The sequence below is a fragment of the Melampsora larici-populina genome, assembly GCF_000204055.1.
Source record: "Melampsora larici-populina 98AG31 unplaced genomic scaffold MELLAscaffold_33, whole genome shotgun sequence".
Lineage (NCBI taxonomy): Eukaryota > Fungi > Basidiomycota > Pucciniomycetes > Pucciniales > Melampsoraceae > Melampsora > Melampsora laricis-populina.
In genome coordinates this window covers 915,041-928,301 of record NW_006768797.1, presented here as the reverse complement: position 1 = coordinate 928,301, position 13,261 = coordinate 915,041, and the positions used below count along the sequence as shown (strand labels likewise).

The 13,261-nt window shown below is 41.0% G+C and overlaps 3 protein-coding genes across 3 annotated transcripts; all 3 read left to right on the top strand.

Moving 5' to 3' along the window:
* Nucleotides 1–3,684: 3,684 nt before the first annotated feature.
* MELLADRAFT_117253 (uncharacterized protein) lies at nt 3,685–5,820 on the top strand (the record flags this gene model as incomplete). The annotated part of the gene is made up of 6 exons (XM_007412872.1): nt 3,685–4,073; nt 4,158–4,556; nt 4,631–4,831; nt 4,908–5,093; nt 5,161–5,308; nt 5,374–5,820. 6 exons carry the CDS (start codon nt 4,002–4,004, stop codon nt 5,580–5,582), a joined length of 1,215 nt encoding a protein of 404 aa, XP_007412934.1.
* An 860-nt stretch (nt 5,821–6,680) lies between these two features.
* MELLADRAFT_123553 (uncharacterized protein) lies at nt 6,681–7,563 on the top strand (the record flags this gene model as incomplete). Its single annotated transcript, XM_007412873.1, has 5 exons — nt 6,681–6,825; nt 6,952–7,017; nt 7,108–7,221; nt 7,372–7,443; nt 7,535–7,563. 5 exons carry the CDS (start codon nt 6,681–6,683, stop codon nt 7,561–7,563), a joined length of 426 nt encoding a protein of 141 aa, XP_007412935.1.
* A 912-nt stretch (nt 7,564–8,475) lies between these two features.
* On the top strand, nt 8,476–9,379 carry MELLADRAFT_123552 (uncharacterized protein; the record flags this gene model as incomplete). Its single annotated transcript, XM_007412874.1, has 5 exons — nt 8,476–8,620; nt 8,746–8,814; nt 8,895–9,008; nt 9,167–9,238; nt 9,351–9,379. The coding sequence occupies 5 exons, from the start codon at nt 8,476–8,478 to the stop codon at nt 9,377–9,379; spliced, it is 429 nt and encodes a 142-aa protein (XP_007412936.1).
* Nucleotides 9,380–13,261: the final 3,882 nt, after the last annotated feature.

The window sequence follows — 13,261 nt, the reverse complement described above, 5'->3', positions numbered from 1 at the left end:
ACTTCCACACCACTTCTTGCAGAAGTGGCATTTGCCAATAGAGTCCCGATACGAGTAAAGCTTCCACACGAATTCTTCATCCGACAGTCGTTGAGATGAGTTGGTAGTTGGGCTCGATCGAGGTTGTGTATGAGTCGAACTAGCGAAGTTGTTTGTTCTGGTCTTCTTCGTGATGATGTGAGATGCCACTAGTGATTCGTATAAAGTGACACACTGACTTTCGAACGAACTGTATGTGAAGTCTTTGGTGTGCTTGGAGAATCCCCAGAGTTTCACATGAGTCTTCAATTCTTCCACCATCCCATACTCTACAAATTTCGCCAGTTGATGATCATCTAAAGTGACAGTATGAAAATTAATCAAAATTTGAATGCCCCTAGCTCGGGTACTGTAAGTCTTGAAATCTTTGAATGGCGACATTTTGAGATGTTGAGCTTTCTCGTACAAGCGATCTTTCCAGTCAGCCGGTAAGCAGGATGCGAAAAGGCGATTAAGAAAATCTTTCCATGATCCTTTGATGAATGAGTCGAACCCCGCTTCGTAGAATGCGTGAGCGTTAGGCTCTTCGAGAAAGCTGCCGACTAAAGTGATGCGATCCTTATCTTCGATCACACCTTTAGTTCGGTAGAATGTTTTCAATGCCGTGTACCATTGTAAGAATGGTTCGGTCTCGTGGTAAGGTCCTTTGTATACCGGCCCATCTGATGTGCAGAACTTAGTTAAATCGATTCCAGTAGATGGTTTAGATTCTGCTGGCGTCGCCGCTGGTGGTGGCGACTCCTTCGAGACCATTACCTTCATCATGAAGTCCTCTAACTTCGCCATGCGTTCATTGGTTGAAAGTTGGGAATCGACAATAGCCTTCATCAAGGCCGAGTTGGACGAGTCAGGCTGGTCTTGTTGCGAGTTCTCTGCCATCGTGGGAAATACCTTTGGCGATAATGGCGGAGTTGTTGTGTCACGAAGTTTAGGGTTAGCAACGGATCGAGGAGAAGATGGTAGTGAGGACAGGCCCGAGGAATCGGATTCAGGCAACGATGGCAATTGCGACATGGATGTTCGAATACGTGACGGGGTAGCTGGCGGTATGGCGTCTGTACGAGTACGTGCTGGCGTGGTTGGTAGGGGAGCTGGCGGTGGTTGGGCTGCGACTTGTCTGGCGATCTGTGGGTTTGGTCTAGATAGACGTTGTTCACGTCGCGCGGCTCGAAGGATTGCTTCGGGGTCTGGCAAAGGCACTGGCGGGAGTTTCTGGCTTGAAGGTTGTCGACGTGCAGGCATACACGTGATTAGAATGTGGGGGAATTGAGTAAAATTGTTTTGAATTACAATTGAAGTGATTCGGATTCAATAGATTCGGAGTGGCGCAATCGATAAGGTTATGTTCGAATGCAACTAGTGTCAAAGTAGTGAATTCTCTTTTGCGGGTTGAGAAAAAAAAAGTGTAAGGTTTGAGAACCTTCACTAGACACGAGACGGGACGCTGTGGGACACAGCAGGGTTTTCTAGAACCCAAGAGACCTGATCTGTTATTTCAAATACCAATCGCGAACACAGCTGGTTCCGAAGGATGAGGGGTGGGAGATCAGTCCCGATATCTCTCTAACAATACACATAAATAGATGAAATGAAATAAAAGATGATAGTGACGTTACCTGGTTCCGAAGGATGAGGGGTGGGAGATCAGTCCCGATATCTCTAAGGAACCAGTATCAAGAACGAGATTTGAGATAAACTATATAGTTGTCTTAAGGTACTAAGTCTAAGTGTTAAAGACTGAAGGTATTAACTATGAGTATGTGTAATGACCGTAGGTCTTACACTGTCAGTAAAGATGGTCATCAATCAACAGAAGTGAGAACAATCAAATAAAAAGGGGAGAGTGAAAGAAAATGAATAAACTCACCTCGGTTTCTAAAACGGGGAGGCTGGTGCTGCTTGCATTTGGTTCACGCTTGTCGTTGGTGTCTGGTGGCATTGCGGAAGTTGAGTGAAGTTGGGTGAGATTGATCGATTGATATCAAATGGTGGTGGATGAATCAATGGTTTTGAGCTGAAAACCATTGAAGTGCTGGATGGGGTTTGGATCAGTGCCCATCCAGCTGATCCAGCTTTGGGTATTTTTTGGATCGGGGCCAAATTTGCGCCTTTCAAGCAAAAAAAAAAATTACAAGCTTTCAAGCAGATGCAGTATGCTACAGCAGGAGAAGTTTTTTCTGGTAAAAACCATAAAAAAAGTCAAACCTGACACCCCCTAATGTAGAATGTTATATGTGATATTATTATGATGATAAGCAGGACCTATATATCGTGAACTGATTAGCTTGACAAAACCCTCTTGTGTGGAGAGCAGCATATCTATGCCTTCAAACAAATTGTAACCTTGATGGCTATTTTCTTTTGTGATTTCACATTCAAATTCAGCCTGAGATATAGGCAATTTCAGAAAGGTTCACAAAGCTTTACCTGCAAAAGTTCTTGTCAGGATTTGCTTGTCAGGATTTGTGAGATTGACTGTAGTAAGTTCCACAGTCAGGCAATTTTCTTAGCAAGCCCGGGTGTCTGGTGGAGTCTGATCTGGTGAGACTCAGAAACACTTTGGGCTCAGCTCCAGGGGGATGGACCCATGAGATCTCAGATTTGACTCACCAAGGAAGGATCCCACTATTTCTCGGCCCCTCGGCCAATATCCGGCGCCCCCTTTATTTGGGGTATTACCCGAAAAACCCGACGCAACCCGAACGCGGTGGAAAAACTGAGGTCGTCTTGAAGCCAGCTCAATCAAGTCCAAGGAGAAGATTTGATGAGATCATAAGAACTCGTGGTCAAGGATCGATAACGATGATTGGTTCGGGGTGATAGGTTGCTCGGTTTCGCTGGGCCGTAAGAATCGAATGAACGAATGAATCGAGGAGGATTGAATCGAGGAGAGTTTTGAAGTTTATTGACTTGAGACGAAGCTATGTAAACTTAATGATCACTATGTGCTACGTATGTACCAATATAAATCGTGTCTGGATGATGATGTCATCCTGGGTCGAATCCGATGATGATAAAGTTTTCACTGGCGAAGAAAGACCGGAATGAAATCGGGTGACCTGAGCGTGAAAGCCAAGGAAGTATAAATTCACAACATCAAATTTGAATGACGTCACTTTTGGCTCATGATAGAAAGTGATTTAACATCACATGAAGAAGGCTTGGGTTCTAATGTTTCGCAAAACCAATGTCAATTATTGATACATACAAAAAAATACGTGCTTGCTTCAAGTTTTTTTTACATATCTATCGATTGAGTGATAGGGCGAATGACAGCATGATGGTAAGATCAAAGTATAAACAGATATCCATATTGTTAAAGATGATGTATAAAAGGGAGAAAAAGAGATGTTTAAAACCATTGAAAGCTATCTCATACACCAGAGTCAAATGAAGAAGAGAGAAATCGATGATAAAGAAGTGAACCGATGAAAAGATGTTAAAATGTGTAAATTGATGATTGTAAAGAGTGGGAACGTTGTTTGATGAAGATATATGATATGATGATATGATAACCGTTCAATCAGCACTTTCGGTTAACCGATCGATCGAAAAACATTCCTGAGAATCAAGTGATAAGTGTATCATTTTGACAATCAAGCAAATCACTATTTCTATAACACAGTCATCTGGCTTTCAAGGCGAAGAAGTTCAAGATCATCATCTTGAGTCCATGACGCTTTCGATTTGAAACTGAAAAAAAAGAAAAGAAATTTAATTGTAAACTCATCTGCCCATCATCGCTCTCAAGTTTGACAAGTTCAACTTTAATTTTACAAACTCCCCCTTTCACGCTTTGATTTAGTAAATCCTCATCATCATCATCGTCATCGTCATCGTCATCGTCAAGATCTACCAATTAATCTCTAAAATCATTTCTATATAAAAACTCTTCTTTTCCTTTCCTGATCTTTCAAACCACCATTTTCTGATTTTTGAATAACAACCTTGATCAGTTTATCATGTCTGAATTCAACCTCTGTTCTACCTATTCTACTAAGAATCAAGCTGAACTCATTGTTGATGCTATCCTCGTCAGTCTTCTTCTTTTATATCTTCTCTCTTTGATCTCCCAGTATCAATACTCAACCTAAAATATCAATGATCGAATTGCTTAGTTCGATATGGATGGTACTCTGGTCGATTCAATTGCTGCTGTGGAATCAGCCTGGGGTGCAGTAGCTGAAGCCTTGAAGAAAGATCCTCAAGAAGTCATTGATGCTACTCATGGTCGTCGTGCGATTGATAATCTTAAAGACCTTAAACCTCATCTTCGTAGATTGTCAAATGTGGAGATGGAACCACATGTGGAAGAGTTTGAAACGGAGATCTTAAGACAGGCTGATGACTTTCAAACCAAAGTTCGATCTCGTCGTTCGAGTGCGGCTAGTAGCAAGCGAGCAAGTCGTGAGAACAGTCGACGTGGATCAATGGCTACACACGACAAGAGCGCTGTGAGACGTAAATCAAGCTTGAATCAGTCCATCACTGCTGATGGGGTGACGAGTCGAATGGCTGTCAGTTCACTTCCTTTTAATCTTTTCAACTTCATTCTTTGGACTCGTCTTGATCTTGAACTCTCTGATCACAGGCACTCGGACTCAAGCCTCTCACTTCTGCCCCCATCAATGGGTCTAAGTCCCCCTCTAGAGGTGCAAATGGAGCCGTCTCACCCGCTCCAGTTGCTCATGAGACTTCTGAAACGGTTGACGAGGACGTCTTTGCTGAAGATGACGACGACGAAGACTCTATCAAGACAGACAATGAAGAGGTTGACGTCTCTGATTTGACGGTAAGGATCTCTCTTGCTTATAGACGCACTTTTTTCTTTCATCTCAAGTGAGCTGACATTGAGAAATATCATATAGGACAAGTCAGTAAGGATCCTTCCAGGTGTTCGAAGGATCATTGACGCCTTACCCGAAGGTCGCTATGCCGTTGCGACTTCAGGAGCCAAGACGTATTGTTACGGAGCCCTCAAGCGGGTAGGTATAGTACCACCCAAGGTCACCATCACTGCGGATGATCCGCGTCTTAAAGGTGGAAAACCATTGGTGAGTTTCATCAATCAGACACTTTTCGATGCAATCTTTCACTGAGCTTTTGTGTCATCAATCCTAGCCCGATCCATTTATATTGGCAGCAGAGTGTTTGGGATTTGATCCTGCGAAATGCTTAGTGATCGAAGACTCTCCCTCAGGCATTATAGCAGGAGTAGCCAGTGGAGCCAAGACGATTGCTGTTTGCACTTCTCACCCTCATGAAAGAAGTAAGTGACCTTGTGTTTGATAGTTTGATTGATGATCATCTCACTGATGTTTTGATACACTCTAGTTTCACATTGTGGAGCGCATTGGTTGATTCCTACACTTGAATTGGTTCAGATTGAAGTTTTGGAAGATGGTCGATTGAAAGTCTTTGTGGATGCTAGTGCGAAAGAAGTGGATGCGGCTCATCAAACGGCTATCAAGAGTAGTGCTCCTCCTAAACTTTTTTTTGAGAATCGATCAGTGGCTAGTGCTACTCAAGAGAAATCTAAGTAGAACTTATATTAGAAATCATCTACTCTTGATTGTATGGATTGAATTGAGTTAATTTTTCTTTTTCTTTTTCTTTTTCTATATATGCATATACATTTAAAAGATGTAACAGGTCTTCTTTGTTTTCAATTTGTGATTTGGTGTTTTGATTTGCAGTGTTATGATCAAACCCATAGGTTTAGATGATTGTTATTTTTTTGGTATTGTATTGGAATCGAGTTCCAAGAAAGGATGTCGTGTTAATGTAGAAAAAGGATAGTGAAGAGAAAGATTAGAAGTAAGAGATACGGATGATGTTGAGTCTGAGGTATATGCAGTTTAACAGTATGTATAACAAGAGCGAGTCAAGTTTTGCAAGCGGTATGACTTCAGATCAGATCATTTCGCATCCTTGACTTTAACCAACAGTAGTTATATGCAGCGGTAACGGCTAGCCTGGTGCCATGGTCATAATCATCAATGCATATGAGGCTTGTGAGTAAGTCTCGTGAGAGGAGCCTGAGTTGCACCATGCGTCTGAGTCTGACCTCAAGATACGAACTTTTCCTTTGAAGTTTTTTGAGCCATCTAGACGTACTGCACACTACGTTCGGTCAGTCATTAGAAACGATGGGCTTACTTTCAACCATGTAGCAACGCTAGTTCCTCATGATGTAAAGGTTGGATCTTGGCTTTAGAGGTTGAAGAATATGGCCTTTTTTTATTTTACAATTTTATCATTTTACTCGCAGTGATTAATTTAACTAACTCCCTCGTGCAAAGGTTTAACATATGTATGTAGCAAGAAACATCGGAGCTGGAGACCGCAAACTCATGAACAAGTAGCGCGTCTTTTCATGTGCTCTGGAGGGCGAAGCAAAGAGCCCAAAAACCACAAAACGTGCTTGGTGAGACGCCAAAGGCGCAAGCCATGGGCATGTTGAGAAGGATTCGGAACAACACATTCGTCGTTCATATATGTTGACTATACAGGGTTGAGAAAAACTCAGCAGGAATTGTCTCCTCTTATAGGCTTTGTTCTCCCTTGTTAACTTCATCAAGACTTTCAGCTTTCAGTCTCTCTTTAACTTGTCAACCCCGTTGGATCTTGTTGTGTGAAATATGTCTTGGATACGATCGATTCCCATCTTTCATCTTTTGCTCATTATTCTGTTCGCCGGAGATCTCGGGTCTCATACCTTCGTGATTGCCAATGCTATAGACTGTACTAATGGTTGGACGTCAGCAAACGGCTTTAGTTCAGATGGTCAGTCATAGATCTCCCTGCAGTATGGCGTTTTACAACACTTCAAAGTCTTCACAAAATCTTTCATTTCGGATAGTACATACCAACTGACTCAATGCACACTTTTTCCAAAACTCATGCTCAAAGTTTGTTACGCCGCAGACAGGACTTATTACTGCACGTATTGTTATAGACAAGATAATCTATTACCCTGTAGGAGAGAATTTCCTCGTTTTCGATCAATGATCAATCTAGAATGATTACTTATATACCTTTTGGTTGGTTCGAATTGGAATCACACAGCTGCTAGTGACTGTGTTGACTTGAATGGAGATTTAGCGAACGGAGGGAAATGGTGGAATTGCGATAGCGCAATGACTTACAATAAATATGATCGAGCAGATGGTAGACCGATCAGTTAAGTCATTTTGCACATTTGATCTCTTAAATAGTTGGAATAGGAAGATATTTTGAATACATTGATCTCAATGGGGATATACCAGAAAATACTAATGTATGTACATTTTGGATTTTATTTGTTTCATATAAAACTTGAAAAACAAAAAGTTTGTAAACATATTTATAAAGCGGATGGATCGGCTAAAACGTATTGGTGTAAAGCACCTATTAGAAAACAACGTAAGTGTGATTTCTAGAAATTATCAAGTATATCTTATTCACTTATCACTAATTTGTCCTTGCTATGGTACCAACTTGATACGGGATCTAGAATGTGCACGGGAGTCGTGTAAGCCATAATGATAAAATGTTATCTTTTGATTTGAACTGGAAGTGAATTTTAGTATTAGTTGTTCATGAGGATATTACTTGAAGAAGTTGTTGCAAAGAATTGTCATGATTCTTGTTTGGTCAAACTATTTTTCTATGAGGTTGTGGTAAATGAGACTTATTTGTATTGAAAATGATTACTTATCTATGACCAAGTGATGTTTCAGGATTGATTAACCCACGTAAGAATTGATAGCACCTTATACGTTTTCATCTGATATGTCACAGCTTATTGACTCGCACAAATCATACAATGAAATCGATTGTCTAGCTTCACGGATAAGTTGTGTCAAGATACTTTGATCATATTGTACTTTATAAACTCCAAAAAATACTTCATATATTTGGTATGGTCCATTACATTCAAGGATCTGGATTTGAGCTTTGGTTTTGAAACAGGACTTCAGCTCACATATATGTTCAACTTTGTATAAAGTCAAGGAGCACCACAACAGAACCACGTGAAGTTTCTGTGGATTCCACATATTGGTTGGCTTCCGTAACCCTGCTCGTGGTTTTCATGTGGATCAATATGGAAGGTTTAGCGGCGTGGGCTTCTCGCGTTCATGGCTCTGTGGTGTAGTGGCTGACCACAAAGCTGTGGCTAAAGTTATAGCCTAATGTTTATCATAAGTTAGGCAGCAGGCTTCAGAGAGATTTGAAAGTTGAAACAGCACTGAACAACAACATTTATTGTTTAAATATGTTGACTATAGTATAAAGCTGGAGAATAACTCATCAATATCTAACTCCTGTCACTAGATCTGCGGGCTTTTCTGGGTGACTATTTATGATCTTTCCGCTGTTAACTTCAGCAAGACTTTTGAACTTTCATTCACTCTTCAACTTGTGAAACACATTTATCTTTTGTTTCTGTGAAATATGTTGTGGAATCAATCGATCCCCATCTTTCATCTTTTGCTCGTTATCCTACTGGCCGGAGATCTCAAGTCTCATATTTCCGTGATTGCTGATGCTATAGAATGTCACTACGGTTGGAGTGCAGGCACCCGGGATAGTCCATATTGTCAGTCAAAAATCTTCTTTCAGTGTGATGGTTTCACTTCAAAGTCTTTCAATGATCTTTCATTTTGGATAGTCTGAACTGACTCAAGACTTCAAACAATTTGCCGAAAAAATTCATACTCAAAGTGTGTCAAGTATCAGCCAACTCAACGCATAAATGCAAATGGTGTGGAAGGAATGATGGTCTATTGCCCTGTATGTAAAAGAAAATTTTCTCGTTTTCGATCAATGGACAATGTAGATTGGCTTCTTACCTTTTGGTGCGAATCACACAGCTGCTCTTAACTGCGTTGATTTGGCCGGACATCAAGTGGGCGGGGGACAATCATGGAATTGCAATCTCGGAATTACCGTCGATAAATACACGCGCAAAGACGGCAGACAAATCCGTCAGTCATTTTGCTTGTTTCACCTCAAGATACTTACCATTGGATCCAGAGATTTCAGTGGAACGTCTTGAAGCCTTCACGGAAAGTTAACATACTACATTCTCATAGAATACTGATGTATTCTATTTGGATTGTTTCATGACTCTTGAAAACAAAAGTTTGCCAGCACATCGTTGACGCACATGGAGGGTACCAATCGTACTATTGCAAAGACCCCAATAAAAACCAACGTCAGTATAACTTTTAGTACTTGTTTTCAGTCAATCATATGAGATTCACTTATCACTAATTGCTGGTCATGTCTATGGGTTAAACTTGAATGGTGTTTGTTATGGCCTCTAGAATGTCCGCGGGAATTGTGTACCAAATAACATGTTGCATAAAACATCACTATTGAACACACCATGCTGCTGCATCAGTCCTGTGCGGTGAATTTCACAGACAAAAATCAATAAAGAAACATGCAACCTCTTTTGACAACTTCCTCCTTGATCAGCCAAAGGAGTGCGCATGGGTCTATGTCAATACCAGGGTTGGTTCGGATTCTACAATACTAGACTGTTTTCTGAAAGATGTAAAATAAATGTATGTTCTTTTTTGACACCAAGGTGAAATCAAGATGTTGTCATAATAGTCTTGTATATCAGTTCCACAAGATGCCTAAGTTGATAAAGCGTTCCTCTTTTTGTTGGATCTTGTTTGACCTAAAAAGACTTTGGAAGCACTTTGAGATCTCCTCCAGATGATAAGACTTCCACAATTGGAATGACTTGCCACTCATAGCGATTCTTGTAGGAACTTTGTTGGACTCTTCTTTCAAACTAAAGAAAATATGCGGAAAATTGATAACATGCTTGAAGATGTCAACTTCATGAGGTTATGTTTGCTTGAGAAGCACCACTCTTGACCATCTCTGTATCTCCATACTTGAAGTACACTTGAGTAATCATTTGGTTGGATTCTTCAGCATGTCAACTCTTGTGGTAGAAGTGAACCTCATTTACAAAGGCCAGGAGGATCTTCTTTGATACGTCTTGAATAGACCTCCAGACATTCAGGATCACCTTTACTTTCCTTCAGACGTTTTCTAAATTGGACCTCACTTGTATCCTGTAACCGCAAACACAGCTCTTTGATTTTTACTTTGATAAATGTGCCCCCCTCCGATGACATATCAAAGTAAATTACTGGAAATTTACCCATTGATTCAGCTTCAGGTGAGCTAAAATGTCTAAGCTTGGAACCGCTTGCCAGCGCTAATTTTTCTCCTGTCATAACTATTTGAACTCAACGAGCTCCTTTTGTTATGATTTTCAAAGAGATTTTGGAACTTGCCTTACAGATCTTTCACAAGGGCAACAGGGTCTTTTTTAATCCATCTCCGTATTCATCTGATTCTACCACGATTTCAAATCCTTTCATAGTCCTTAACATGAGTAAATCCGTATGTTTTCATATAAGGCCTCCCTTCAACGCTACAGGGGTCTTGAAGAGGAACTCATTAGCGGTGTACAAACCTACGACCCAACTTGAAAACCCATGAGAAAAACCCATGAAAACCCAACTTCTTTTTGGGTTTTTTTCATGGGTTTTCAAGTTGGGTCACCCCGGACTGGTTTGAATGCCCCAACACCCATCACATCCTGAAACATGCCCAGAGTCTCAGGCCGTAGGCAGCTCCTGTCGTCACTCAACGCTTTAATCTTACTTCACATATCTCTTCTTGTCACCACAACCACTAACTCCACTAACTCCAGTTTCCTTCAAACTTCAATTGCTTGTCTGGTAATGGTGTCCTTCATGAAATCTGACGACGACAGCAATCCAGACGATAATATTGGATTTGAAGAACGACTTATCATTTTTGCTTACACAGTCATGATGATATCATCTATGAACCAGCGTGCCTACATCCAACGACAGAAGCGAAGATTAGAAGAGGAAGAATCAATTTTAGGAGTGCTATTGATGATACGGGAAGAAGCCAAAAGGAGAAGATACCCACTACCTAGACTTCGCCGGCCTCGTATTAGTGAGAAGGCTCGAGCTTTTCAATCTTGGTTTGATGAGACTGATCGCACATGGTTCATGGCTGTAAGCTCGAGTTAAGTATATACATCTCTGTGATTTTAAAATCTGATCATCTTCCTTTTCAAACTGTGTTAGGCACGCATGTCGAAGGATGCCTTTACCAAGCTTCTCCACCGAATCGGATGGTGTCCTATCTTTCACAATAACTCGTCTTGCAATCAGGCACCGGTCCAGTGGCAGCTGTTAGTGGCTATGGCTAATTTAGGCTTATACGGAAATGGAGGATCATGTAGTATGAAGGCAAAGACATTTTACGTGTCAGGTATGCAGGAACTTTCTGCTGTAACGATCTCGAATGATTTAGGACTGACGCTTGGTTCTTGATTTTGGCAAGAGGGAAGTGTTGAAAATTATACGAAACACTGTATCCACGCTATTCTCGAGCTTGAGCCAGAATTTGTACGATGGCCAAATGCCCATGAACGAGCTGTAATCAAGCAACGTATCGGTACAACTTCTTGGCTCAAAGATTGCATCGGTTTTATCGATGGAACCTTAGTACCTTTAGCCTACGCTCCCTCCAAAAACAAGGAGGATTACTACACCCGGAAGTCAATCTATGCTTTGAACTCATTAATAATATGTGATGATAATCGAAAGATACTGTACGCTCACCATGGTTGGTGTGGTAGTGCCCACAATCAACGAGTGTTGAAGTCAACTCGAGTAAGTCATTTTCCTCAATTGAATCTTCTTCTCTGCATCCGACCTGATTCTCTATGCTTTAGTTCTATCAGGAAATCTCGTCTTTCTTTTCAGAGGGAGAGTACATCGTTGCCGATTCTGGCTATGCTTCGGTGGAAAACATCGTCCCAGTATTCAAACGATCGCGATCTGGCCCGCTTTCAGCTGCCCAAACTCACTTCAACAGCTCGATTTCCAAAATCCGAATCGCATCAGAACATTGCAATGGAATGTTACAGATGCGATTCGGGTCCCTTCACGAGCTGCGACTATCGATGGGCAACTCGAAAGATGCCCAATATGTATGTGACTGGATTTCCGCATGTGTCGTCATCCACAACTTCCTCATTGTGGATGGTTCGGCGATGTTTGGAATCTCCACAACCAGTAACTCGGAAGCGATGGACGACACTGCAACCCAAGCCCAAAGGCTTGCTTATTTGGACTCTTTGGGCAATTCACGCCGCGATTGTTTGTTTCGTGCTTTCTGTACCGATAAAGGTTATGTTTGATTTGTATCTCAAAGTTCTTTAAGAAGTTCTACACGGTTGTATACTCAAAGATTGTCAAGTTCATTTAGAGGAGTTCTTTGTGATTTGATGGATATCTTTTTTGTAATCAAATGATATCTTACTCTTATAGGTCTCATCAAAATGATGCAAGTGAATGAAGTCCTGATTTCTTTTGAAGCAAAATCAGTTTCAATTTTTGCATTTTGAAGAGTTTGAAACCAAGCGAACAGCCAGAGAGAAACATATAACAAAACACATCCTTTTTTAAATTTTAAAACAACTTTCGAATTTTTGAGCCAAAGACTCAAAGAGAAATCGATCGCAAAACACACAGCATCCTTTTTTTTCAATTTAAAACAACTTTTTAATTTTTGAGCCAAACACTCAAAGAGAAATCAATTGCAAAACGCACAGTTTACTTTTGATAATAAGAGACATACAACTTTATATTATAAAATTTATAATTGTTTTAACCCACCATACATCAGATAGCGAAGCCGCATATAACAGATACAGCCCTTGTTTGAATTTCCTAAATTTAATGTTTTATGTTGAGTTCAAGATCAATAGCAGGACATGGACATGAAAAAATTGAATCGATCGTGTTATTCCTTTGATGTAGAGAGGTTAGTCAGATCGAGAGGCTGTTCCAGAGGGCTCGGCATCAGGTATGGATGTTTGAGATGGCTTGACATCTGGTATCGCACGCAAAGCCAAGGCCTCAGCCATCGCTGGGTCTACGTTGTCTCGGATTAAGTCCACCACCATCTTCCCACGAGCAATTCGCAGCTCGACATTCAGTTTGGAGATTTCGACGTTTTCTTTTGAGGCCAGTTCTGTAGCTTGACTACTCTTCATCATGTTAGACATCTCCTTGGTGAAGTTGGTGCTAATTCGCTCTTGGGATTCATTAGCGCGAGCTTCGCTCGCTTCTCGATCTTCTTTGGTGGGGAGGCGATTCAGTGC